The sequence below is a fragment of the Oncorhynchus tshawytscha genome, linkage group LG10 (genome assembly GCF_018296145.1).
Source record: "Oncorhynchus tshawytscha isolate Ot180627B linkage group LG10, Otsh_v2.0, whole genome shotgun sequence".
In the NCBI taxonomy this organism is placed as follows: Eukaryota; Metazoa; Chordata; class Actinopteri; order Salmoniformes; family Salmonidae; genus Oncorhynchus; species Oncorhynchus tshawytscha.
In genome coordinates this window covers 57421534-57446471 of record NC_056438.1, presented here as the reverse complement: position 1 = coordinate 57446471, position 24938 = coordinate 57421534, and the positions used below count along the sequence as shown (strand labels likewise).

Below are 24938 nucleotides of genomic sequence, written 5' to 3'. Positions count from 1 at the left end.
AGCCTTAAGCTAAAATGAGGAAGAGATTAAAAAAAAAACATTGGCTGTTACCAAGGAAACACAACTGCAGGTCCTTCCATTTGATATAAAACGTCTCCAGGGAGGAGAACGTGTAAATGGGGGTAACTGGTTGACAACAAACACCACTAGATATGATAGTATCTGCCAGAAATATCTGTCCACACACATATCCTTTGTGGCGGTTCAACAAAATGCAGTGTACTTTTTAAAATTGCCACAGAAAGCCACAGTAACCAGCCAACCTTCGTTAGCCTTTAAGGTGAAGTTAGGATTGACTGGGAGATCACTTGGCAGAGCAAAGGAGAAGCGTCCATTTGCAAAGTTATCCATGTCTGATGGCCTCACTGTCTGGATCACCTGTCAGAGAAGAGGGAGAGGAGTGAGGGGACGAGAGGGAGAGGAAAATGGGGGTGAAAAAAGACGTTTTTACGTCACATGTATGTATATACAGCCTTTTGCTCTATTAGGAGCTAAATATAATAGGAATAAGTCAAGAAAGTCCCTGCCCATTATTATTATTATTGTTATATTATTATATTATAGTAATGACTATCGATCAGTACATGTGGTTTTCCTCCTTCCCTTTCTGTTGGCCATTCCATGTGTACATGTGCCATTATTTCACATGCGGCCTTGTTCCAGCCAGAAGTGTAGATCAGAGGTGGTGGATATGACCTGTCTCCAAGAGCACTGTTCCTGATATTTTGTCAGCTCATTGAAGGAAGTTGACTTCTACCGGCTGAGAGTTAAAAATGATCATATGGACAATGCACCAATTATAGTGGATCCTAACCTGGCGACCTACACACGTGCTTTAGCATTGTCAGTCTATAAGAGACATTCCTGAACTTGTGGTACCGTACAGTAATACGGGAATCCATAGAAATACAGAATTAGCTGTCAAGAGGCTATTTGAATATGAATCATTATATGTCTCCCGAACAAAACAACTAGTTCTAAACAAAATTATATTTTCTTTCCTTTCGATGAACATAACAGCATATTTGACTATAAATCAAGTCAAATTCTCTGAAAGATCATTGAAGTTACTGTAATTTGTTGCAGTGTTTGAAAAAGCCCCTCGACATCTCATCTTAGCATGCATCATCTGTCGCCTTTAGCCAGCTAACTGATTATATGCTGCAGTCTGTCTAGTAATCTTCATTCAACGGGGGAAAATATGAAGAGAGAATGCTATTGCGATATGAATCTGAGCAGTCGTGGTTGGCTGGACACGGGCCAAATTTGAATGAGAGATGATAAACATTTTCTGCAATCCGTCTCTGTTGCGCTTAATGCAGCTCCTATCTGCTTGTGGAGACATTGGTACATGCTGAATAATTTATAGGTTCAAGAGGCTGCAAAAGTCTGCTGCACCACAGATAAATCCATTCCTGATGGTGTCAAACACACAATAAAGGCAGAGAGGGTGTGTGTGTCTGTCTGTCTGTCTGTCTGTCTGTCTGTCTGTCTGTCTGTCTGTCTGTCTGTCTGTCTGTCTGTCTGTCTGTCTGTCTGTCTGTCTGTGTCTGTCTGTCTGTCTGTCTGTCTGTCTGTGTGTGTGTGTGTGTGTGTGTGTGTGTGTGTGTGTGTGTGTGTGTGTGTGTGTGTGTGTGTGTGTGTGTGTGTGTGTGTGTGTGTGTCTGTGGGAGAATGTGTGTGAGTGCATTCATGTGCGTGAAAAGAGGTTTTAAAAGACAACATAGTTGAATAAGGGAGAATATGAGTTCATGGGAGAAAAGGTGGAAGAGAGAGGGAGTAAAGTGGAAAAGAGCAGGAAAGAGGGAGGGAGGTGAAAGTGAAAGATACTCACCTGTCCTGCCCTGGAGCTTTCACACACAATGATTTCATCATCTCTTGCTATGTAGGGAGCATTGTCATTTACATCCAGCACCTGGATTGTCACAGGAACATGGCTGACGTGACTGGGATTGTCTGAAAATAACAAACAAACAAAGATCAACATGTATAAAACCATGGAATTAAATACAACCCTTTTATATTGTATCTTTTAACCCCATATGTCATGTACTGCCTTAATTGTTGCTGGACCCCAGGAAGAGAAGCTGCTGCCTTGGCACCAGCTAATGAGGATCCATAATAAATAGGAAAACAAATGTAAAAATAAGCAAACAACGTCCCAAGCCATAGCATGGCATTTTCAAGACATTGTTATAGGCCTATGTATTGTTCTGTCCAGGGTTCATGCCAAGCACTCATAGTGATGTACTGTACATCCATTTTTTCTCAGAGTATCTCTCCATCAATTAAGGTCACATCCCCACTGAGCCTCCATGCATTTGTGTATCTTGTGTTAGTCTCCTGAGGTTGGCCATGTTGCCAGGTGAAGTGTAAATTCTCTTTGAAAGGTGACCCGGTCACTCAACTAAACTCCTGCTGCCTGGCAGCACACTACACTCCCTGACGCTGCACAGAGAAATCATGTTCCTATTAAATGTGGGATACATAAATCATATTTTCCTATTTCACTCATCCATAAATTACAGCCACAACGACCACCAACCAACAACTAGAGTCATGACAGGAGAAGTACTAACCCCAAGCTACAGCAGTAGGCAGAATGGAACAGAGACATGCTGTGTGGTTGCACAGTAGTTTGTCTCACTTAATATACATATAGCTAGCACACAGGACATTACAAGTGACACTTTGCTAATATATACCATGCACTATATGTATAGTGTTTATGTATGTCATGAATCCCTCATTAACACACACCAATCTCCAGAAAGGTGCGGACTGGTTTTCCCATTAATTAAGGTGACTTAACACAATCAGCACAGCGTCGGCTGGCATTTATCGATGGCTAGTTCAGTCCATTAGCTGAACACTATTGTGCAGAAAAGGGTAAAGGAAAGAGTAATTGCTTAGATAAGCGTCAGTGGAAAAAGAGGGGGAGAGGAAGAATTGATTGACTCGACCACCTTCAGCATCACACTGAGATGTTACACATGCAGCCCCGCATCAATCCCACAAGGCACTGCTGCCTGTTCATTTTCGAGAGCCATGTGTTTATGTTGATACATATGATTAAAGTGACATCGCTAATGCATTCATGCAGTGTCATAAGCATATTGTTTTCTCCATGTTGAAAGTCATAATTTCCTCGTTATATAAAAGCAAAATGATTTTAAGGTAAGATGACTCCTAGATAAGGATCCTCCGCTGTGGGTTCTGTTACTTACCAACCTCTGATGCCATCACAGTGATGTTATGCCAGGCCACATCCTCTCTGTCCAGACTCTGGGTGGTCTTAATCACCCCATTATTCACACTAATGGTGAAATACACCTGCTCCTCTTCACTTTGGTCTACAAAATACCTACATGTAGGGGAGAGAACAATTAAAATAGAATGAATGAAATAAAGTTGTTTGAATTGAATATCAAGAAAACATCTGACTTTCAACATGCAAAGGTTGAAGCTTTGAATCTTGTGTTGGTGTTTTGGAGTCCAACAAAATGGCCGCCCCACGCATGTCCTTTACCTTATAGGGCTTTTGGTACTGTCAGGGTCCTGAGCCGTCACTGTGCCGACCTCTGTTCCCACAGGGGAGTTCTCGTACACGTCCATGATGTAATAGTCCATGGAGAAGACAGGCGGCTCATCCACGTCTCCGATGATGATCCGGAGAGTGGTGGTGTCTTTGAAGGGGCCCAGGTGGGAGAAGCGGGAATCCAGGTGAGTGTTCACTCCCTCTATGTGAAGCGTGTGGACTTTCCTCTTCTCATAGTTCAAAGGCTGCTGAGGAAACTGACAATCAATCCTCTTTTTAAAGCCATGCTTTTTTCCCCTGTCCTGCTTCCGTTGGTATTTAAGAGAACAGCCTATGTGGTAACAATGGGTACTTACTCATAGTATTAACACAATTAGCATTAGTGTGGCCTAAGGGTATGTAATGGTACTACTTCTTTTAATTAATCCCAAATAAATAGTATGTATGATTACCATATTACCTTGTGGTTTCTCAGTAAACACCAACAGAACTGTAACATAAAGCACAACCACAGATGGTTTAATTTTAGCTGGAAAATGAATGCGTGCATCTCAACAGTACCCGTCTTAGTGATATGATGCCTTCCTTCTGGTCAGTGTCTGTAGTGATGGAGAACATGGCTTTCCCCTCTGCATTGGTTATGCTGTACCTCATCTCTGCATTGACGCCCAAATCTTCATCGGTGGCTTTGATTTTACCCACAGCTTTTCCAATCTGAGCAGACTCTGGAACGTACAGCTGGTAGTTTTCTGTAATGGGATGAGCACATGAATAAGCAAGAAGTTATTATCTAGGCATGAATGACAAAGAATTTATGACTAGATGGAGAAGTAATTAGCCTACTGTTCATGCATACCATCAAGATGTAAATGTGAATAAATGGGTCAATGAATAAGATTTCCTGTCTGCTTGCAACTCAATAATCATTTGCACACTACATCATACATCATGTTTTTATCACTTACAGCCACCCCTGCATTAGCAAAACATCTACTATAAGATGCACCTTGTGGAGTTTTATTTAAAAGTAACATTTGGCTGTGCAGTACACAGAAATCACTGATTCTAAGATTCTATTTCTGTGGTGCATTACTTACAGTGCAAACATCGTAGTGTTTTAAAACCTATATAACATTCGATATAGTGCTGTTTAATTCCTATGTTTTATTACAGTAGAGAATGAATATCTAAGGACAAACCGTGAGGTAGAAAAACAAACAAACAGACGTCTGTGTACATACTCTGGGGGAATTTGGGAGGATTGTCGTTGACGTCTGTCAGAGTGACATTGATGGTGGTGGAGCCTGACAACCCACCCACCGAGCCAGCCATGTCTTTGGCTTGGACCACCACAGGGTAGCGCTCCCTGGCCTCTCTGTCCATGTTGGATAGGGCTGTCCTGATGATGCCTGGGGATGGCAAGAAAAGAAGGCTCCTTATATCACACTAAAATCCATAAATAAATGTATGTTAGGAGAGCTACTGTATGTATTGACAATAGACAATCAGAGAGATTCCTCCTCCACAGCATCAATCCCATCTTGGATGAGTTAGAGATGCCAGTCACTTTTAGTCACAGTTCTGTATGTCACAAATATGATACGGATGAAGGCAGGAAAAGACTGCCTGACTTGTTGTACAGGAGGAGGAACATGGATTTCCTCAAAATGGGTTTCACGTACTTCACCTAAGGAAATTATCTATAAACAGTTGATAAATTCAGCCAGAATTACAACCAGCTTTCATACCATGTCTGCCAACCCCCCTCATGTCTTCATCATCATGTTTTCACCTACAGTGCATTCGGAAAGTATTCCGACCCCTTGACTTTTTCCACATTTTGTTAAATTACAACCTTATTCTAAAATGGATTAAATGGTTTTCGACACACAATACCCCATAATGACAAAGCAAAAACTTTTTTTTGTGCTTTTTTTTGTTGCTAATTTATAATTAAAATTAAAAAAAATCACATTTACATAAGTATTCAGACGCTTTAGTCAGTACATTGTTGAAGCACCTTCTTGGGTATGACGCTACAAGCTTGGTTCACCTGTATTTGGGGAGTTTCTCCCATTCTTCCCTGCAGACCCTCTCAAGCTCTGTCAGGTTGGATGGGGAGTGTCGCTGCACAGCTATTTTCAGGGTTCTCCAGGGATGTTTGATCGGGTTCAAGTCCAGGCTCTGGCTGGGCCACTCATGGACATTCAGAGACTTGTCCCAAAGCCACTCCTGCATTTTCTTGGCTGTGTGCTGAAGGTCATTGTCCTGTTGGAAGGTGAAACTTTGCCCCAGTCTGAAGTCCTGAGCGCTCTGGAACAGGTTTTCTGGGATCTCTCTGTACTTTGCTCCGTTCATCTTTCCGTCTATCCTGACTAGTCTCCCAGTCCCTGCCACTGAAAAATATCCCCACAGCATGATGCTGCCACCACCATGCTTCACCATAGAGATGGTGACAGGTTTTTTCTAGATGTGGCGCTTGGCATTCAGGCCAAAGAGTTCAATCTTGTTTCATCAGAACAGAGAATCTTGTTTTTCATGGTCTGAGAGTCCTTTAGGTGCCTTTTGGCAAACTACAAGTGGGCTGTCATGTGCCTTTTACTGAGGTGTGGCTTCCGTCTGGCCACACTACCATAAAGGCCTGATTAGGGGAGTGCTGCAGAGATGGTTGTCCTGGAAGTTTCTCCCATCTCCACAGAGGAACTCTGGAGCTCTGTCAGTGACCATCGGGTTCTTGGTCACCTCCCTGACCAAGGCCCTTCTCCCCCGATTGCTCAGCTCTAGGATGTCTTGGTGGTTCCAAACTTCTTACATTTAAGAATTATGGAGGCCACTGTGTTCTTGAGGACCTTCAATGCTGCAGAAATGTTTTGGTACCCTTCCCCAGATCTGTGCCTCGACACAATCCTGTCTCTAAGCTCTATGGACAATTCCTTCAACCTCATGGCTTGTTTTTTGCTCTGACATCCACTATCAACTGTGGGACCTTATGTAGACAGATGTGTGCCTTTCCATGTCCAATCAATTTAATTTACCACAGGTGGACTACAATCAAGTTGTAGAAACATCTCAAGGATGATCAGTGGAAACAGGTTGCACCGGAGCTCAATTTCGAGTCTCATAGCAAAGGGCCTGAATACTTATGTAAATAAGGTATTTCTTTTTTTTTGTTAATACATCAGCAAAAATTTCAAAAAGCTGTTTTCGCTTTAACCTTATGGTGTATGGTGTGTATATTGATTAGGTTTTTATTTCTATATAATCCATTTTAGAATAAGGCTGTAACGTAGCAAAATGTGGAAAAAGGGTAGTGTCTGAAAACTTTCCGAATGCACTGTATGTGCTTGTTCATTACCATATTTCAGAGATCATCAACTAGATTCAGCGGTGGCCAGTTTTTTTTCTTGAGCTGCTGGTTGGGCGGCCAGAACAGACATGGTCGGCAGGTAGCCTAGCGGTTAAGAGCGTTGGGCCAGTAACTGGTCACTGGTTCGAATCCCCGAGCGGACTAGGTGAAAAGCTGTAGATGTGCCCTTGAGCAAGGCACTTAACCCTAATTGCTCATGTATGTCGCTCTGGATAAGAGTGGCTGCTAAATGACTAAAATGTGAACATAAATTACAAATAATTTGTACAATTCAAATTGACTGCAAGAAGCCCAAACAGATATAATGTTTGACTAAAATCTTATTATTTCAAACCTTGCTTGCATTATTCATACAATCACGTGTCTCTCTATTATGCTTGGGAACAGATTTCTTAAATTAAAGTATCTTCGAGCTGATTCCCTTGTGTTTTTACAGTCTATTATGTCCAATAATGATTTTTTTTTTTTTTTAAATGAATCTTTTTAGAAAACTTGGCGGGCGGCCAGTTGGGGAAGCCTGTGCTACTTGATGTACTAACACATAAGTACGCTTGCCTTGCCCATCGCTGAACTATTAGCACGCCACCCCCCTCCTTCTCTCTTTCCTCCTCTCCTCTCAGCTAGACCCACACCTAAACACCGTGCTCTGGCCAGAGGCTCTGCTATGTTGCATTACTCGCTTCACAGCGTTACAAAGGAGAGTGCCATCTGCCCTAATCTTACCCTAAAGACTGAACAAGGGCTAGCAGGAAAACAGAACAGATTGACCATACTGTACATCATGCACCTGTATGAGAGGGAGGCCACAGGGAAAACAGCCATGGCAAAGCTCACTCAGTACTGTAAGCAAGACGTCCTTTGTGGAACAATGTCTGGAACAACCACCGCTAAACGGTGGAACACAGGGTCTGACATGCCACAGTTAACTCTGTGTGCCGTCACACGGTGGGGGTTCAGGGGTTAGCTAGTTCTCCTGGAACACTCAGGTTTTCGCCGGTTATTGGGATCACATGGGTCACATAGATTGCAATAAGACGACTCGTCTCAAAGAAGGTCATTTCCCAAGCTTTTGAGATGTGATAACAATAGGCGAAAGTACAGTGACATTCAATAAACAGACATAGCCTATGTTCAACCAACGAGCAAGATATGTATCCTCAGAACATCCTCAGAACACAGAACACAGTGTGAGTTTTAGAGCATCTGTGTAAAACGGCTCCACTCCAATGGCTCAGAACTTATTTTATAGTCCTACACATATTGTAGCGGTTTCATCAGTCTGCTTTTTACCTTATGCATCCACACATCAAAAGACCAAGGTTCACCTAAATTTTTATTGATATTTCAAGTGCTTGTACAACCATGAAGGCACTGAAATACAGCCGCCCAAGGCCGCAGTTAAATTACTGTATAATGTAAAAAAACAATTTAAAAAAAGAGAAAACCTTGCCACTGCTGTTGAGTATTTTATGGGCAACAATCCACAGGGTTGCCGTTCAGAAACTAAAATACTCTGCCGCTGTATGCACAAGAAATGTCTTCATGTCCTTTAACAAATGAATGAATGTGAGAAAATGAGAGAAAGAAAAAAATGCTAACAGATACCTCAACCTGCCAGAAGAAATGAATACAGAAGTGTTCAGCCCCAGAGAATGTTATAGAGATTGTACCAAACACATTGTGGCCACAAACCACCTGTCTGGACAAGTAAATTCAGCTGTAAACACACCAATAGCACAATAATGCTAAAAAGCCTCTTAGTATTCAGCCGGTTTTAAGAAGAAAATAAATAGGCTGAACATGAATAAACTGAATTTAGCCCGACCAAATGACAGAATTCAGCAAATGGATCCCTTCTCATTCTGTCGAGGTTAAGGCCTGACCATGGAACCAATTCCTTCAGCTTCCATTCTCATTCTAGGGAAACAATGTAGTGCAAATGTGACAAGGAATAAAAGGCTGTTAGGCCCATGATGTTGTGTTGCTCGCTTTCCTGTTGACCTTGGCATTCCCCAGTCATTCTCCCTCAGCTCTCAGGACCAGCCAAAGTGGGGGACGTGATGTGATGTCTTTGACTTTGCTCTTGACCCAGGGACTCTCAGAGGCACAGCCAATACTGTAGTCTCTTCTCCTCTCCTCTGAGGCACAGCCAAACTACTGTACAACAGTCCTTCCCCTCTGGATCCTCGGAAGAGTAGACAATGCCTGCTCTGCTCATTTAGCCAAGGCCATCCAGAGTTCAGGCATGTTGCTCATTATACAGTAACAACACCAATGACTGATGCAAAGTTGACATTTGATAATGCGTATTCTGGTGTAATCTCATAGATAAAATAACGCAATATTACTTTCAGACATTTGCCCATTGTTTCTGTTACAGCATTTTATATATAAAAAAGTTAAAACATACAGTTTAGCACATTATGGCTGTATAATGCTTGGTCAGATTGGAGTGGGTGGTAAATTAAATACATTTAAATAAAACGACTGACTGTCAGACTGTTAATATCAATTACGTCCAAAAGACAGCATGCACTTCCTTCAATTGATCAAACGTGAAAGGTTTTATGACTCCTGCTCACATTAAAATTGATATATCTGTGTCAACCTTTCAGGCAATGGGAACGGACATTATCCCCTCACTAAAAAAACGACAACTAGCCTCTTTAATGGGTAAAGTAGAAATTTGGTGTCCTCATTACTGTCTACACAACTTCTAATGGAGGATACGGAGGAAACAGCAGTAGCTTACTGTAGTTATGTTAGTCAGATAAGGGATGGGTAATCAATGCCATTAAATGCAGAGTCTTGTGATAAAATATTCCTCTGGGTCTTTTATTTACTGCAGTCATCAATACTTCCTGACATACTTTTGTTGTCTATTGGAAGATACAGGAATACTGTTCACACTCTTTAAGTATCATATCCTCTCAGGCCTTTTATTTCAGCACCTAATCGATCTCAGATTGATTATGCTAACAATGGAGCATTTTACAGTCGTATCAGCCTGGACTGGACAGACGAGATGCTTCATATTTAATGTCCAAAATATTTTGTGTGTGTGTGTGTGTGTGTGTGTGTGTGTGTATGTGTGTGTGTGTGTGCATTTATATGTACAGGAACTCAAGGAACTCAAGTCCTTCTTTTTACCTGATTTAGAATTCCTCACAATCAAATGTCGACCAAGGGAATTCTCTTCGATGATAATCACAGCCGTATATATTCCCCCCCCAAGCAGACACATCGATGGCTCTGAACAAACTTTATTTGACTCTTTGCAAACTGGAATCCACATATCCTAAGGCTGCATTCATTGTAGCTGGGGATTTTAACAAGGCTAATCTGAAAACAATACTCCCTAAATTGTATCAGCATATTGATTGCGCAACCAGGGCTGGTAAAACCTTGGATCATTGTTATTCTAACTTCCGCGATGCATATAAGGCCCTCCCCCGCCCTCCTTTCAGAAAAGCTGTCCACGACTCCATTTTGTTGCTCCCTGCCTACAGACAGAAGCTAAAACAAGAAGCTCCCACGCTGAGGTCTGTTCAACGCTGGTCCGACCAATCTGTTTCAACGCTCCAAGACTGCTTCCATCACGTGGACTGGGATATGTTTCGTATTGCGTCAAACAACAACATTGACGAACACGCTGATTCGGTGAGCGAGTTCATTAGAACGTGCGTTGAAGATGTCGTTCCCATAGCAATGATTAAAACATTCCCAAACCAGAAACCGTGGATTGATGGCAGCATTCGCGTGAAACTGAAAGCGCGAACCACTGCTTTTAATCAGGGCAAGGTGACCGGAAACATGACCGAATACAAACAGTGTAGCTATTCCCTCCGCAAGTGAATCAAACAAGCTAAGCGTCAGTATAGAGACAAAGTAGAATCGCAATTCAATAGCTCAGACACAAGAGGTATGTGGCAGGGTCTACAGTCAATCACGGATTACAAAAAGAAAACCAGCCCAGTCACGGACCAGGATGTCTTGCTCCCAGGCAGACTAAATAACTTTTTTGCCCGCTTTGAGGACAATACAGTGCCACTGACACGGCCTGCAACCAAAACATGCGGACTCTCCTTCACTGCAGCCGAGGTGAGTAAAACATTTAAACGTGTTAACCCTCGCAAGGCTGCAGGCCCAGACGGCATCCCCAGCCGCGCCCTCAGAGCATGCGCAGACCAGCTGGCTGGTGTGTTTACGGACATATTCAATCAATCCCTATCCCAGTCTGCTGTTCCCACATGCTTCAAGAGGGCCACCATTGTTCCTGTTCCCAAGAAAGCTAAGGTAACTGAGCTAAACGACTACCGCCCCGTAGCGGAAGTGCTTTGAGACTCTAGTCAAGGACCATATCACCTCCACCCGACCTGACACCCTAGACCCACTCCAATTTGCTTACCGCCCAAATAGGTCCACAGACGATGCAATCTCAACCACACTGCACACTGCCCTAACCCATCTGGACAAGAGGAATACCTATGTGAGAATGCTGTTCATCGACTACAGCTCAGCATTTAACACCATAGTACCCTCCAAACTCGTCATCACCCGCCGAGTGCAACTAGGTACTGGACTTCCTGACGGGCCGCCCCCAGGTGGTGAGGGTAGGTAACAACATCTCCACCCCGCTGATCCTCAACACTGGGGCCCCACAAGGGTGCGTTCTGAGCCCTCTCCTGTACTCCCTGTTCACCCACGACTGCGTGGCCACGCACGCCTCCAACTCAATCATCAAGTTTGCGGATGACACAACAGTGGTAGGCTTGATTACCAACAACGACGAGACGGCCTACAGGGAGGAGGTGAGGGCCCTCGGAGTGTGGTGTCAGGAAAATAACCTCACACTCAACGTCAACAAAACTAAGGAGATGATTGTGGACTTCAGGAAACAGCAGAGGGAACACCCCCCTATCCACATCGATGGAACAGTAGTGGAGAGGGTAGTAAGTTTTAAGTTCCTCGGCGTACACATCACAGACAAACTGAATTGGTCCACCACCACACACAGCATCGTGAAGAAGGCGCAGCAGCGCCTCTTCAACCTCAGGAGGCTGAAGAAATTCGGCTTGTCACCAAAAGCACTCACAAACTTCTACATATGCACAATCGGGAGCATCCTGTCGGGTTGTATCACCGCCTGGTACGGCAACTGCTCCGCCCACAACCGTAAGGCTCTCCAGAGGGTAGTGAGGTCTGCACAACGCATCACCGGGGGCAAACTACCTGCCCTCCAGGACATCTACACCACCCGATGTCACAGGAAGGCCATAAAGATCATCAAGGACAAAAACCACCCGAGCCACTGCTTGTTCACCCCGCTATCATCCAGAAGGCGAGGTCAGTACAGGTGCATCAAAGCTGGGACCGAGAGACTGAAAAACAGCTTCTATCTCAAGGCCATCAGACTGTTAAACAGCCACCACTAACATTGAGTGGCTGATGCCAACACACTGACTCAACTCCAGACACTTTAATAATGGGAATTGATGGGATTGGATGTAAAATATATCACTAGCCACTTTAAACAATGCTACCTGATATAATGTTTACATACCCTACATTATTTATCTCATATGTATACATATATACTGTATTCTATATCATCTACTGCATCTTTAGGTAATACATGTATCACTAGCCACTTTAAACTATGCCACTTTGTTTACATACTCATCTCATATGTATATACTGTACTTGATACCATCTACTGCATCTTGCCTATGCCGCTCTGTACCATCACTCATTCATATATCTTTATGTGCATATTCTTTATCCCTTTACACTTGTGTTTATGAGGTAGTAGTTTTGGAATTGTTAGCTAGATTACTCGTTGGTTATTACTGCATTGTCGGAACTAGAAGCACAAGCATTTCACTACACTCGCATTAACATTTCACTACACTCGCATTAACATCTGCTAACCATGCTAACCACACATCATGTGTATGTGACAAATAAAATGTGATTTGATTTGATTTGATGAAGAACTTTGAGAGGCTAGTTCAGGATTAAATCACCTCCACCTTACACAACACACTAGGCCCACTACAATTTGCATATCGCCCCAACTGATCCACAAATAACACAATTGCCATCGCTCTGCACACTGCCCTATCCCACCTGGACAAGAGGAATACCTCTTGGTATAGGAATACCTATACCAAGAGGAATACTTATGTAAGAATGCTGTTCATCGATTACAGCTCAGTTTTTAACACCATAATACCCTCCAAGCTCATCACAAAGCTTGGGGCCCTGGGTCTGAACCCTGTTCGGTGCAACTGGGTCCTAGACTTTCTGACGGGCCGACTCCAGGTGGTAAAGGAATGCAACAAGACCTCCGCCACGCTGATGCTCAATACGAGGGCCCCACAAGGGTGTGTGCTCAGCCACCCCCTGTACTCCCTGTTCCCCCATCACTTCATGGCCTTGCAGGTCTCCAGCACTATCATCAAGTTTGCTGACGACACAACAGTGGTAGCCTGATTACCAACAATGATGAGACAGCCTACAGGGAGGAGGTGAGGGCCCTCGCGGAGTGGTGCCAGGAAAACAACCTCTCCCTCAATGTCAACAATATTAAGGAGTTGATCGTGGAGACAGCAGAGAGAGTACTCCCCCATCCACATTGGCGGGACAGGGTAAAAAGCTTTGAAATAGTCCATCCACGCACTGGACTCCACACACTGGACTCTGACATTTCTTAATTTCTTAATTTTTATTTTGGGGATTTGTGTGTATTGCTTTTTATAGTTATGTATACTGCTCTGATGGAGCTAGAAACATAAGCATTTCGCTGCACCTGCGATAACATCTGCTAAATATGTGTACGTGACCAATAAAATTGTATTTGATTTGAAAGTAACCTACACAACCCTGAATATGTGTGAGTGTGCATGTGTGTCTTTAGGGCATTCACGTGCGTGCGCATGTGTAAGTGATGATCATTGGTCAGGAGCTGAACATCTCACTTCCTGATCACAGGCACATGGCTGTAGTGTAGAGGCAACTGGTCTGACTGTGGGCTGACTGTGGGCTGAGTGACTGGGTCTCCTGGGCCAACCTGCTGATGGGGCCCCAATGAGTTGCTGGAGAGAGACAGGAACAGCTGGCATTACCTTGGCCATGGCCCAGGATCGGGATGCACTGCAGCTGGAACAGTCACAATCCAGCCAGGCTACTTCAAAGCTATGCCTCAAATCAAAATCAGCACCACTCACACAAGTAGCCAAGCAATGCAACATGGACCTTTATCAAATATACAGTATAATGACAGAACTGCACCCCCTACAGTTAAACCTAGCCAGGGTTCAGCTACGCCTTAAATCAGGACCACTCTCTCAAGTAGCCGAGCAGTGCAACACAGACATCAACGAAACCTACTGTTAATATGATAAAATGACAAAACTAGACCCATCATAATGGCAATGCTGTTCATGATATGTGGTCGATGTGTGTCAATAGCACTTCAGCATATGTGACCAGAACATGGCTAGGACCATCATCTTGAGTGTTGACAGATGGTACATACTACAGTGTCACAATAGTCTTACTGCCAGATTCCCTCTGCTTTCTTGAAACACATTGAAATACTGTTCAAGCAAAGACATCCACTTATCTCCATATTTACACTTTGTTCTCTTTAGCTATATTTGTTTACATCCCTGTTAGTGAGCATTTCTACCAAGATAAGCTATCCACCTGACAGGTGTGACATATCGAGAAGCTGATTGAACAGCATGATCATTACACAGGTGCACCTTGTGCTGGTGACAATAAAAGGCCACTCTAGAATGTGCAGTTTTGTCACACAACCCAATGCCACAGGTGGCCCAAGTTTTGAGGGATCGTGCAATTGGCATGCTGACTGCAGTAATGTCCACCAGAGCGGTTGCCAGAGAATTTAATGTTAATTCCTATACCATAAGCCGCCTCCAATGTCGTTTTAGAGAATTTGGCATTATGTCCAACCGGCCTCACAACCGCAGACCACGTGTAACCACGCCAGCCCAGGACCTCCAGATCCAGCTTCTTCACCTGTGGGATCGTCCGAGACCAGTCACCCGAACAGCTGATGAAACAACTGAAGATTTTCTTTGCAAACTGTCAGAAACCATCTCAGGGAAGCTCATCTGGGTGCTCGTTGTCCTCACCAGGGTCTTGACATGACTGCAATTTGGCGTTGTAACCAACATCAGTGGATAAATTCTTACCTTCGCTGGCTACTTTCCCGCTGGAGAAGTGTGCTCTTCATGGATTAATCCCTGTTTCAAATGCCAGCGTGTATGGTCATGTGGGGGAGCGGTTTTTGATGTCAACGTTGTGAACAGAGTGCCCCATGGGGGCAGTGTGGTTATGGTATTGGAAGGCATAATTTACCGTCAACAAACACAATAGCATTTTATCGATGGCAATTTGAATGCACAGAGATGTTGTGACAAGATCCTGAGGGCCATTGGCGTGCCATTCATCCGCTGCCTTCACCTCATGATTCAGCATGATAACGCACGATCCCATATCGCAAGGATCTGTACACAATTCCTGGAAGCCGAAATGTCCCAGTTCTTCCATGGCTTGCATACTCAAAAGACATTTTAACCATTGAGCCTGTTTGGGATGCTCCGGATTGACGGGTACGACAGCATGTTCCAGTTCCCGCCAATATCCAGCAACTTAGCACAGCTATTAAAGAGGACTGGGGCAACATTCCACAGGCCACAATCAACAACTTGATCAACTCTATGCGAAGGAGATGTGTCACGCTGCATGAGGCAAATGGTGGTCACACCAGATACTGACTGGTTTTCTGATCCACGCACCCACTTTAATATATATATATATATTTCAATTGACTGCATGTTTCAAATTGCATGTTTTCAAATTGCATATTTCAAACTGTTGCATGTGGCGTTTATATTTTTGTTCTGTGTATATATACTGTATCGCTGTCACACACACGCACGCACACACGCTTGCCCAGACACACACCACAGCCACAAACATTTAGTAATTCTATTGATATTGAGTCAAATCCTTTGAAAAGCATCCTCACAGAAAATGTATTTGGTCATGGGTGGATGTTTAAAAAAATTATTCTAGGCTTTAAAAAAAATGTCTCTTCAGTCTTCAATGCAAAGAACAAGATGTCTGAGAGCCTTTTTTACAATGAGAGGATGGGGGATTAAGAATGCTAGACTCAGAACAGTGGACAGGTATCACTTTGATACTTGATACCTTTTTGATAAACATCTTGAACGTTAGTGCAAAATGTAGATTTCCATCTAAATAAACATACCTCAAATAATGTATATTTTTATGAGATGGCCATAAACAATAACTAGTAATGCTGCATAGTTCTAGAAAGGTCTGGGACTCACCTTTTTGGTAAAAATATTTATAAATTGCTGAGGTGTTCTAACTTTTGAGGATACAAGCTCAAGTACATAGTGCAATTATTATTGAAATAGTACAAATCATATCGAATTATTTTCTATTCAACAAAAGTGGGGGAAGAGGAAGATAAATTATTTCTAAATATAGTAACAATCAAATAGTTAATGACATCCTATTAGATTTCACCTTTCTTATCACTGTAAAACAAATATAATCATAGTACATGTCACGTTCTGACCATAGTTCTTGTGTGTTTTCCTTGTTTTAGTGTTGGTCAGGACATGAGCTGGGTGGGCATTCTATGTTGTGTGTCTAGTTTGTCTGTTTCTGTGTTTGGCCTGATATGGTTCCCAATCAGAGGCAGGTGTTAGTCATTGTCTCTGATTGGGAACCATATTTAGGTAGCTTGTTTTGTATTGGGGTTTGTGAGTGATTGTTTCCTGTCTTTGTGTCTATGCACCAGATAGGACAGTTTTTGGTTTTCACATTTGTTTTTTTGTAATTTGAAGTGTTCAGTTGGGATTTATTATTAAAGAAGATGAACGCTTACCACGCTGCGCTTTGGTCCTCTCTTTCCCAGGAAGAAAGCTGTTACAGAATCACCCACCAACCAAGGACCAAGTGGCGTGGTAAACAGAAGCAGCAGCAAAAGCAGCAGCAGGAGAAGCAACAGGTGCAGCAGGAGAAGCAGCAGGAGCAACATCAGCAGCAGTGGGAGAGGCAGCACTATTTGGAGAAGTGGACTTGGGAGGAGATCCTAGACGGGAAAGGACCCTGGGCAGAGCCAGGGGAATATTGCCGCCCCAAAGCCGAGCTGGTGGCAGCGAAAGCAGAGAGGCGGCATTATGAGGAGCTAGCACGGAAGAGCGGCTGGAAGCCCGAGAGGCAGCCCCAAAAATGTATTGGAGGGGGCACAGGGAGAGTGTGGCAGAGTCAGGAGCCAGACCTGAGCCAACTCCCCCTGTTTACCGTAAGGAGCCATGGATGTTACCGGAGCTGTCGGCGAAGCTGAGGGCTGAGTCTGAGAGGGTCGAAGGAGTTATTGGACAGAATGAAGGAGAGTGAACGGATGGGAGATGAGGAGACACTCGAGGAGGTGTTAATAGAATTGCGGGAGTGTGAAGAGAGAGAGCAGTTGATTTGGCGTAGGATGCAAGGCATTCGCCCTGAGGTGCGTGTCCCCAGCCCGGTACCACCAGTGCCGGCACCCCGCACCAGGCTGTCTCTCCGTCCCATCAATACAGGTGTTTCCGCCTGTCCGGCGCTACCAGAGTTTCCGCCCCTCAGTCCAGAGGCACCAGAGGCCCTCAGTCCAGAGGCGCCAGAGTCCCTCAGTCCAGATGCGCCAGAGTTTCTCTGTCCCGCGCTGCCAGAGCCTTCATCCTCTCCAGCGCAGTCGGAGTCTCCCGCCTGTCTGGCGCTGCCAGAGCTTCCGCCCTTCAGTCGAGAGGCACCAGAGCCCCTCAGTCTAGAGGCGCCAGAGCCCCTCAGTCCAGAGGCGCCAGAGCCCCTCAGTCCAGAAGCGCCAGAGCCCCTCAGTCCAGAGGTGCAAGAGCCCCTCAGTCCAGAGGCGCCAGAGCCCCTCAGTCGAGAGGCGCCAGAGCCCTTCTGTCCAGCGCTGCCAGAGCCTTCCTCCTCTCCAGTGTTGCCGGAGTCTCCAGTCTGCCCAGCGCCGTCTGAGCTGGCCGTCCGCCCAGCGCCACCTGAGCTGCCCGTCTGTCCAGAGCTGCTAGAGTCTCCCATCTCTCCAGCGCCGTAAGATTCTCCCGTCTGTCCAGAGCCGCTAGAGTCTCCCGTCTGTCCAGAGCCGCTAGAGTCTCCCGTCTGTCCAGAGCCGCTAGAGTCTCCCGTCTGTCCAGAGCCGCTAGAGTCTCCCGTTTGTCCAGAGTCGCTAGAGTCTCCTGTCTGTCCAGAGTCGCTAGAGTCTCCCGTCTGTCCAGAGCCGCCAGAGCCGCCAGTCAGCATGGAGCCGCCAGAGTCGCCAGTCAGCATGGAGCCGCCAGAGCCGGCAGTCAGCATGGAGCCGCCAGAGCCGGCAGTCAGCCAGGATCTTCCAGAGCCGCCAGTCAGCCAGGATCTTCCAGAGCCGCCAGTCAGCCAGGATCTTCCAGAGCCGCCAGTCAGCCAGGATCTTCCAGAGCCGCCAGTCAGCCAGGATCTTCCAGAGCCGCCAGTCAGCCAGGATCTGCCAGAGCTGCCATTCAGCCAGGAGCTGCCAGAGCCGTCAGTCAGCCAGGAGCTGCCAGAGCCGTCAGTCAGCCAGGAGCTGCCAGAGCCGTCAGTCAGCCTGAGCTACCTCTCAGGCCCGAGCTATCCCTCAGGCCCGAGCTATCCCTCAGTCCCGAGCTGCCCCTCAGTCCCGAGCTGCCCCTCAGTCCAGTAGGGCCCTTTGTTAGGGTTCCTAGGCCAAGGTCGGCGGCGAAGGTCGCCACTCAAAGGACGCTAAGGAGGTGGACTAAGACAATGATGGAATGGAGTCCACGTCCAGCGCCAGAGCTGCCACCGCGGACAGATGCCCACCCAGACCCTCCCCTATAGGTTTAGGTTGTGCGGTCGGAGTCCGCACCTTGGGGGTGCTGTCACGTTCTGACCATAGTTCTTGTGTGTTTTCCTTGTTTTAGTGTTGGTCAGGACGTGAGCTGGGTGGGCATTCTATGTTGTGTGTCTAGTTTGTCTGTTTCTGTGTTTGGCCTGATATGGTTCTCAATCAGAGGCAGGTGTTAGTCATTGTCTCTGATTGGGAACCATATTTAGGTAGCTTGTTTTGTGTTGGGGTTTGTGGGTGATTGTTTCCTGTCTTTGTGTCTATGCACCAGATAGGACTGTTTTCGATTTTCACATTTGTTGTTTTGTAATTTGAAGTGTTCAGTTGGGATTTATTATTAAAGAAGATGAACACACACCACGCTGCACTTTGGTCCTCTCTTTCCCAGGAAGAAAGCCGTTACAGTACAAATTTGGCACCATTTCATATAACTGACGACAGAGTATTTTCTGTGAAGCCTCCTCTGAATCACGCAGAGATGCCAATGTCTGCAGACTTGTTACAACTTCAGCTTTGCGCAAAAAGTGATTTAGTCCCTCAGGGACCAGAAGAACATGGTTTGGCTTAAATTTTACAAAATTCATTTTACAAAATTATTTGTTGCTCTAAATCTGTCTGAGAATATCACAGTGAGATGAACCCACGATTGCTAAAATCGCCAGACTGTAACCTTTAATATGCCGTGTCCCAAATTTAGGGTGTGAAACCTGACACTTCAAGTCAGGTCTGCTGACAGAGTGGTAGCAAAGAGCAGATGCATGGGGCTTTCTGGCACTTAAAGGTACTGGATCCTGTGACGTTCACATAGCACTTTGTATACCAAAATATCGCCATGAAGGATTCTAGCTTTGAAGACAGGCATGCTCTTGCTGTGTTTTCCCCTCGACTTTGTCATTTATTGTGACCAATTCAAACCCGCAGCCATCTATAAAACTAGACACAATTTGAATTATTGCCTCTGTAATCAGCAGTGTTGTTAAACATCCTCATAATTTCAATAAGCATTTTTCTACGGCTGGCCATGCCTTCCACCTGGCTACCACTACCCCGGCTAACATCTCAGCACCCTCTGCAGCAACTTGCACAAGCCCCCTCCGCTTCTCCTTCACCCAAATCCAGACAGCTGATGTTCTGAAAGAGCTGCAAAATCTGGATCTCTACAAATCAGCTGGGCTAGACAATCTGAACCCTCTCTCTAAAATTAACAGCCGAAATTGTTGCAACCCTTATTACTAGCCTACTCAACCTCTCTTTCTTATCGTTTGAGATCCGCAAAGGGGGAGACACTAGACCCAAACTATTACAGACCTATATCCATCCTTTCCTTTCTAAAGTCTTCGAAAGCCAAGTTAACAAACAGCTCACCGACCATTTTGATTCCCACCATACCTTCTCCACTATGCAATCTGGTTTCTGAGCTGGGCATGGGTGCACCTCAGCCACACTCAAGGTCCTAAACGATATCATAACCGCCATCGATAAAATACAGTTCTGTGCACCCATCTTCATCGACCTGGCCAAGGCGTTCGACTCTGTCAATCACCACATTCTTATCGGCAGAATCAATAGCCTTGGCTTCTCAAATGACTGCCTCGCTTGGTTCATCATCTACTTATCAGATAGAGTTCAGTGTGTGAAATCGGAGGGCCTGTTGTCTGGACCTGTGGCAGTCTCTATGGGGGTGCCACAGGGTTCAATTCTCGGGCCAACTCTTTTCTCTGTAAATATCAATGATGTCGCTCTTGCTGCTGGTGATTCTCTGATCCACCTCTACGCAGATGACACCATTCTGTATACATTTTGCCCTCTTCGGACACTGTGTTAACAAACCTCCAAACGAGCTTCAATGCCATACAACACTCCTTCCATGGCATCCAACTGCTTTTAAATGCAAATCAAGCTAAGTGCATGCTCTTCAACCGATTGCTACCCGCACCCTCCCGCCCAACTAGCATTACTACTCTGGACGGTTCTGACTTCTGAAAACTACAAATACCTAGGTGTCTGGTTAGACTGTAAACTCTCCCTTCCAGACTCACATTAAGCATCTCCAATCCTAAATGAAATCTAGAATCAGCTTCCTATTTCACAACAAAGCCTCGCTCACTCATGCTGCCAAACATACCCTCGTAAAACTGACCATCCTACCGATCCTCAAATTCGGCGATGTCATTTACAAAATAGCCTCCAACACTCTACTCAGCAAATTGGATGTAGTCTATCACAGTGCCATCCGTTTTGTCACCAAAGCTCTCTCGTTGGCTGGCCCTCGCTTCATATTCAGTGCCGGACCCACTGGCTCCAGGTCATCTATAAGTCTATGCTAGGTGAAGCCCCGCCTTATCTCAGCTCACTGGTCACCATAGCAACACCCACCCGTAGCACGTGCTCCAGCAAGTATATTTCACTGGTCATCCACAAAGCCAACACTTCCTTTGGTCGCCTTTCCTTCCAGTTCTCTGCTGCCAATGACTGGAAGGAATTGCAAAAATCACTAAAGCTGGAGTCTTATATCTCCCTCTCTAACTTTAAGCATCAGCTGTCAGAAAAGGTTACCGATCACTGTACCTGTACACTTCCAATCTGTAAATAGCACATCCAACTACCTCATCCCCATATTGTTATTTATCCTCTTGCTCTTTTGCACCCCGGTATCTCTACTTGCACATCATCATCTGCACATCTATCACTCCAGTGTTCATGCTAAATTGTAATTATTTTGCCTCTAAGACCTATTTATTGGCTTACCTCCAAACTCTTCTACATTTGCACACACTGTACATTTTCTATTGTGTTATTGACTGTATGTTTGTTCATGTGTAACTCTGTGTTGTTGTTTTGTCACACTGCTTTGCTTTATCGTGGCCAGGTCGCAGTTGTAAAAAAAAAACTTGTTCTCAACTGGCCTACGTGGTTAAATGAAGGTGAAATAAAAAAAAAACAGCCTGATTTCAACTATCAACCAATAAAACATAATAGAACAAAGCTATTTTATCACTTGGCAGAAACAATTCACACATGCAGCGTTACATTGCAGTAAAGTAAAAGGCTGGTTGGCTCACCGGTTTTAGGATCCACAGAGAAGTAAGGCTGTCCCTGCAGTATGCTATAAACAATCTTGGCACTGTTCCCATAGGTGGGGTCGTCTGCGTCTGTGGCTGTGACCTGAAACACTGATGTGCCTGCATGGAAGGAAAGGTTATATCAGTAGTGCATTTCCACACAAAACCATACAACTAAAGTACAATGTGCCGTGATTACAGTACAAACCACATTTACATACTGTAGCACAACTCACTATATTGTCATGGTTTTCTTACTGTAAAACTATGTGCAAAAAATACCACAGAGTGTTTCTGTATTGCATAAAGTGCGGCAAAAATCCATGATTTCCCAATTAATCAAAATCCTGTATCGGGACCATCAAAATCCATTTAAAGAGTTGTGCATCAATGCCTGACTGCCTCTGTGATGCAGCAGGGATCTGCAACAATACTGATGACTCAGCTAATAGTGTGACTGGTCTCACAGTCAGGGTACAAAGCTGGCTGCCTTCAGTCAAGTGCACCCAGCGTATTAAAAGTATGTTCTCAGTATTCGACCTTACCAACGTCGGCCATCTCGGGAACAGCAGCAGCAAACAGGCCATCTGGAAACTTGGGCGCGTTGTCATTGACATCCTGGACCTTGATAATGAATTCAGACTCTGGCTCTAGAGATCTGTTGGTGTAACGATCGATGGCCTGGGCATGTAAGACATACTGGCCTTTCTTCTCCCGATCCAGGCTCTTGGTGGCATGGATGTCCCCTGTGACCTCATCGATGACAAATATAGTACCAGCCTCCTCTCCAGACAGCAGGTATCTGACTGAGCCATCTCCTTTGTCTGAGTTGGAGTGCAGCTGGAAAGGAATATATGTTACAATACTCATGTGAACATAGAAAACAATACACAGGTATAGTCACCTCATCAGGGTTGAGGTATATTCTAGCCTCGTCAGTTTAGAGGAGGAACTAAGGATTTCAAATGGAAGTGACAATCATCCTTTAAAGGTTTACCACAGAGGAATGTTACAGATTGTTAGTGAAGGCCGACAAGTAGCCTGGGACCTGACTATTTCTGCATCGAACAACACAGTTAAAGGAAACTTCAGATAGGTATCTCTGCATACCATTTCAGTGTTTTTTCTGTTTGTAGTGTAGACATGACTAATTCATACAAATATGTTATGGGGAATTCCCTGTTACACCAACGATTGGAAAACCTTAACAATGCATACTTTATCAGTTACACTATTAAACAAACCATGCATAATTGTTGTCTGACATCTGTCATGCAAACTGCATTATTCTACGACAATCCACACTCCTCAATTCTTTGGCTATTAGGATAATACACACACACACACACACACACACACATATATATGTACTTTGTTGACATGTCGCCTAAGTATTTTGGCCTCGTGCCTGCCGTGTCTGGTAAATGTGTTTTTACAAACACTTAAACACTGAATGTGGGGTGATAGGTTGTTTGAGACAGGTGTGAAACACCCCATTAGCTTTAAAATGAATCAGATGGAATATCATAAATATAGCAAACAAAATAGGACGTATATATATAGCTTTTCAGACAGCTGATGCTTAAAGTTAGAGAGGGAGATATAAGACTCCAGCTTCAGTGATTTTTGCAATTCGTTCCAGTCATTGGCAGCAGAGAACTGGAAGGAAAGAGACCAAAGGAAGTGTTGGCTTTGGGGTTGACCAGTGAAATATATATATCATCTACAGTACCAGTCAAAGGTTTGGACATAACTACTCATTCAAGGGTTTTTCTTTATATTTACTACTTTACACAGAGTAAAATAATAGTGAAGACATCAAAACTTTGAAATAACACATATGGAATCATGTAGCAACCCAAAAAATATATATTTTATATTTGAAATTCTTCAAACTAGCCTTCTGTCACATTCGTCGTATGAAGGAGACCAAGTCGCAATGTGTTATGCGTACATTCTCTTTATTAAAAGAATGAACACTGAACAAAATAACAAAATAACAAACAAACCGTGAAGCTATACAATGTAGTGCTGACAGGCAACTACACATAGACAAGACCCCACACCAGAAAGTGGGAAAAAGGCCTGCCTAAATATGATCTCCAATCAGAGTCAACGATAAACAGCTGTCTCTGATTGGGAACCATATCAGGCCAACATAGACATACAAAACCCCTAGACATTCAAAAACCCTAGACATACAAAAACCCCTAGATATACAAAAAAACTAGAGTACCCACCCCAGTCACACCCTGACCTAACCAAAATATGTTAGAAAACAGGTATCTAAGGTCAGGGCGTGACACCTTCCTTTGCCTTGATGACACCTTTGCACACTCTTGGCATTCTCTCAAACAGCTTCATGAGGTGGTCACCTGCATGTATTTAAATTAACAGGTGTGCCTTGTTAAAAGTTCATTTGTGGAATTTCTTTCCTTCTTAATAAGTTTGAGCCAATCAGTTGTGTTGTGACAAGGTAGGGGTGGTATACAGAAGATATCCTTATTTGGTAAAAGACCAAGTCCATATTATAGCAAGAACAGCTCAAATTAGCAAAGAGAATCGACAGCCCATCATTACTTTAAGACATGAAGGTCAGTCATTGCGGAACATTTAAAGTTTCTTCAAGTGCAGTCGCAAAAACCATCAAGCGCTAGGAGGAAATTGGCTCTCATGAGGACCGCCACAGGAAAAGAAGACACATAGTTACCTCTGAAGCAGAGGATAGGTTCATTAGATTTAACTGCCTCAGAAATTGCAGCCCAAATAAATTCTTCATGAAGTTCAAATAACAGACACATCTCAACATAAACTGTTCAGAGGAGACTGTGTGAATCAGGCCTTCATGATCGAATTGCTGCAGAGAGACCACTACTAAAGGACACCAATAATAAGAAGAGTCATGCTTGGGCCAAGAAACACGAGCAATGGACATTAGACTGGTGGAAATCTGTTCTTTGGTCTGATGAGTCCAAATGTTTGATTTTCGTTTCCAACCGCCATGTCTTTGTGAGACGCAGAGTA

The 24938-nt window shown here is 44.4% G+C and overlaps 1 protein-coding gene across 2 annotated transcripts in view; it reads right to left on the bottom strand.

Moving 5' to 3' along the window:
* cdh18a (cadherin 18, type 2a) overlaps positions 1-24938 on the bottom strand; it is a 50650-nt gene that overhangs the window by 4465 nt on the left and 21247 nt on the right. For both annotated transcript variants that reach the window (XM_024435645.2, XM_024435646.2), the window contains exons 3-10: positions 22460-22754; positions 21915-22034; positions 4780-4947; positions 4100-4287; positions 3530-3783; positions 3228-3364; positions 1835-1956; positions 264-378 (exon numbers count right to left, since the gene is read on the bottom strand). In XM_024435645.2, the coding sequence (XP_024291413.1) occupies positions 264-378; positions 1835-1956; positions 3228-3364; positions 3530-3783; positions 4100-4287; positions 4780-4947; positions 21915-22034; positions 22460-22754 (1399 nt within the window). The remainder of the gene's footprint in view (positions 1-263; positions 379-1834; positions 1957-3227; positions 3365-3529; positions 3784-4099; positions 4288-4779; positions 4948-21914; positions 22035-22459; positions 22755-24938) is intronic.